The following is a 4,127-nucleotide window of genomic DNA, read 5'->3' as shown; positions in this document are numbered from 1 at the left end:
GAAATTGGACAGTGTTGTGTTGCACTTAGGGGAGCAACAAACAATAGTGGAACGTCTTGTGGTCTCTAAGAGACCAAGGTTGGTGATGACAAGACTGCTATAAATGAGGGCCAGGAAACCTAAGACATGGGCACGAAATTGTCTAGACCAACCAAGCACTCATGAGACCAAGGGGTAGAGACAAAGGAAGACAACACATTCTAGAGAAGTGTGCAGAAACCCAAAGTGCACATAATGAGGTCGTTCGAGGCAAAGATGGGTGAGAGGATGACCGTAACGTAATAGTGCATCTCTCAACAATGAGGGTGTTACTGGATTTAGTGAGAGAGAATGTCACGACCCAAGAGTTCAAACTAGTCCATGTAAGCAAATTAGCCCAACAATTAATAGCCTAACCAGAATAAGCAACCTAGGGAGGCCAAGCAGCCAAACAAAACAGCAACTTAAGCAAGCTAGGTAGCCTAGATAGGCCAGATAACAAGTCCAGTCCATGTAATATAATATGATTTGAACTTTTGGATTTGCTAATGTATATCTAAGTTTAAATGTAGATTTACTCGATTAGACTAGAATTTGGATTTAATTTAAATATTATCTCTTTGAATTAAATCTCTTATCTTATAACCTAATCTTATCTAACAAAATGGGCCATCAACCTATAATAGACCCATTCTCCTCGTTTGTAACACATCTAGATAAATACAAAGCATTCTATTTCTTAAAAGCTATTTTTTTTCTTTTGCTTTTGCTACTTTATGAATTTTAAAACTTACTTAAATTATATTTTTCAGAGTTTAAAATCGTAAAAGATTGGACTTTAAGTTTAAACACGTAATAGAATAACACCAAGCTTGTTTTTTGTGAGAATAGATTAGATACGATTGTTATTTAGACCAAACTATCTTGTGTCTGTATTTTGGGGTGCGGCTACGTGTATAGTGGGGTCAATTGATCCCAAACAATTCTTAAAAGATTAGGTTTATCTATACGAGATAGTAAAATTTTGTCTTTTTTTTTGTATTAACCCCATTAAAATTAAATGAAAAAAAAGAAAAAAGGTGTCAAACAAATAAATTTTTTATACATTTTCATAATGACAATGGCTAATATGTAACTTTCAAAAATTATGCTTAAAGTACAACAAGTTATATGTTCAAACTTCTTATACAACCATAGATTAACAAGTATATTTGATTAACACGTGAGAAGTGATTACATATTCAAATAGAATTATTCTATGTGAAAGTAAAATCATATATTTTATTCTGCACAAAATATTAATTTTTACTTCTTACTCATAATTATATCATAGGCAACTACAATAATATAATATCTCATTGTAATAATTTTTCATTGATATAATATGCAATATAACTCAATTTTATGAAGGGGACATAATACAGCCAGGTGATGTTAATTTTTAGCAAAAATTTGTCCTAAAATTATGGTCTTCCGTGTACAATTCAATCAATCTTGTCATTAGGTAAAATATGCAACGACAGTGACACAATGCCACTTTAAAATAATTTAATTATTTTAGACATAACTTTCCTAATGTTAGGACGATCATTACATTATTGGAGGAAGGAAATGATTCCCTTAATGAAAATAGTTTCGGGGTGACATCATGAATATGGATTTGTAGGGTCAGACTCATACAACTAAATTTTTTGCTTTCAAATTTGTGGGCCTTCGTTGCAATTACTTTCAACTATTTAACTTGGACTCTAATTTTTTGCCTATATATGTTAAAATTTTTAGATATACATTTAATTTAAAATTAAGAGATAATATGTTAAAAGATCATTGATTTATTTGTATATTTAAATACACTTAATTTAACAAATATGAGTTTTTTTTATTATCATTTTTACATTTTCTCTCACATATAAAGATAATAAATTTATCACGTAAAATGAATCAAATGAAAAACAAATCCACGAAAAGGTCAATAAATGTGGATAACAATTGCTCGAATATGATGTTAAAATTTTAAAATAAATATTTAATTTAAAATTAATTAATAATAAATAAAGAGAGTTTTTATTATATTTATATACTCAATATATACTAGTTTAACATGTGTAATTTCTTTGTATCATGACTTCAATAATATAGATCTAAGAGATTTTATTATGCTTAGTCGAATTATTAGTCGATTTTATCATGACTTCAATAAAATTTAAAAGTAATGATTTTATGTGTTCTTAGTCGAATTATTACTATATATTAAACTTTGTATATATTTCTGTTAGTCATGAATTTGAAGCCTTTCTCAATTAAATCCAAGTTATAACATGAAAATCCCTATAAAGGGACTCGGGTCCAAGATCCTCTTTTTGTTTTGAATTTGAACTTTTGTACATATCATTTACCCATTAAACCAAATAAAATCCCTTCTTTCTGTTTCATTGTGATTGGATTACCCCTGCGAAACCATTTGTTTGACATTTTCCTTTCCCTTGTGTCTCCACGCTTTTACCAGTAAAACACCATCATTTCCCATTTTCCAATCAAGAAATACCAACGGCTCAGTTTGGCTACTGACTCTCTTACAAAAACCTTCATTGGATCAACTCATTGGTTTCTCTCATCTGTTTTCGATGTCAGAGAGCTGCAACTCTCGCCACTTCTCGTGGCTAATGAAATCCTGTTTTCCAAACCCAAATCACAAATCTTTGATAATAACACCCCAACACCTTCATCCCGCTGTTTCTCTTACTCTCTCTTCTCTCCCTGATGACCTGCTTTTAGAATGTCTTTCCAGGGTTCCTTCCTCTTCCCTCCCTTCCCTTTCTTTAGTCTGCCGCCGCTGGTTCTACCTTCTCCTCTCCCCTTCCTTCCTTCTCCTCCGCCGTCAACTCCACCTCCTCCACCCTTCCGTCTTCGCCTTCTCCGCCACTGAATCCGGTGTCTTTGCTGCCACCCTCTCTTTTTCATCACCTGAACACGGCCCTACTTGGGAACTCTCTTTATGTCTTCCAATGAACACTCCTTCACATCACAGCATCCCAAGGCTTGTTTCTATAGGACCAAGAGTTTACATCATTGGTAGAAATTCCATGCTTAGATACAACGCTTGGACTCAGCACGTTATTGCTAAATCCCCCATGCTTTTCCCTCGCAAAAAGTTCGCCTCCGCCGTCGTTTTCAATAAAATTTACGTAGCTGGTGGCGGTGGTTCTAAAGCTACTTCAGCCGTGGAGGAATACGACCCAGAAACTGACACGTGGCGCGTGGTGGCTCACTCGCAGAGACGGCGTTACGGGTGCATAGGTGCAGCGGTGGATGGCATCTTTTACGTGATTGGTGGGTTGAAGATTGGTGGCGCGTGTGGAAACGGAGGTGGTGGGGTGGAAGCCCACGTGTATGCAAGTTCAATGGATTTGTATGATGTGGAGGCGCGCGTGTGGTTGCGGAGCAGGGCGGTACCAGGAGGCGGCTGTGTTGTGGCAGCCTGTGCGGTAGCCGGATACATATATGCTCTAGCAAGCCACGCGGTGGAACTCTCTTTTTGGCGGTTCGACGCGCGGAGAAAATATGACGGCAGCGGTGGCGGCGAAGGGTTTGGAGAGTGGTGTAGAATGAAAAGTCCACCAATGCCAACTCAAATAAGACTAGACGGAACAGTAAGATTCTGTTGTGTTGGGGTTGGGGATAAAGTGATTTTGGTACAAGTTGTCGGATGCATAGATGACTTGTTGAGAAGAAGCGGAAGGAGCCAAAGAGGACTAAAAGAAGGGCTTGTTTTGGTATATGATAGCGTCGGTGGCGAGTGGAGTCGAGCGGCGGACCTACCTGAGGTTATACGACGCGCCGCCTGTGTGAGTGTGGAGTGCTAATTGGCACAATTGCTGCTAACCTGTGCCATTCAATAGCCTTTTGATGATTTGTGTTGTGTAGCATGAGAAGCAGACAAAATGATCGTCTGTAACATGGAGAAGAGAAAAAAGGCACCCATATTGGCACATAAAATATTGATTATTTATATTCTTGATTCTTGATTGGATTGAAAATTTTCAAGCAAATTTAGGATAAAATTTTTTTTTTTTGGGTGACAGATTCAGGTGCCTTTTATTTATTTATGCAATTTGATATATTGTTTATTTTAAATCGTTTAGATTCTT

General features: G+C 36.3%; 1 protein-coding gene across 1 annotated transcript; it reads left to right on the top strand.

Moving 5' to 3' along the window:
• The first annotated feature begins 2,267 nt into the window (after positions 1-2,267).
• Positions 2,268-4,127, top strand: LOC110412344 (Galactose oxidase/kelch repeat superfamily protein). Its single transcript, XM_021422873.2, has one exon. It carries the CDS (start codon positions 2,604-2,606, stop codon positions 3,840-3,842), a length of 1,239 nt encoding a protein of 412 aa, XP_021278548.1. The 5' UTR covers positions 2,268-2,603; the 3' UTR covers positions 3,843-4,127.

The sequence above is a fragment of the Theobroma umbraticum genome, unplaced genomic scaffold, assembly GCF_002168275.2.
Source record: "Theobroma umbraticum cultivar Fairchild unplaced genomic scaffold, ASM216827v3 scaffold_95.0, whole genome shotgun sequence".
Classification (NCBI taxonomy): Eukaryota; Viridiplantae; Streptophyta; class Magnoliopsida; order Malvales; family Malvaceae; genus Theobroma; species Theobroma umbraticum.
Note: the sequence above shows the minus strand (reverse complement) of the source record. Positions and strands in the feature narration are given on the sequence as shown.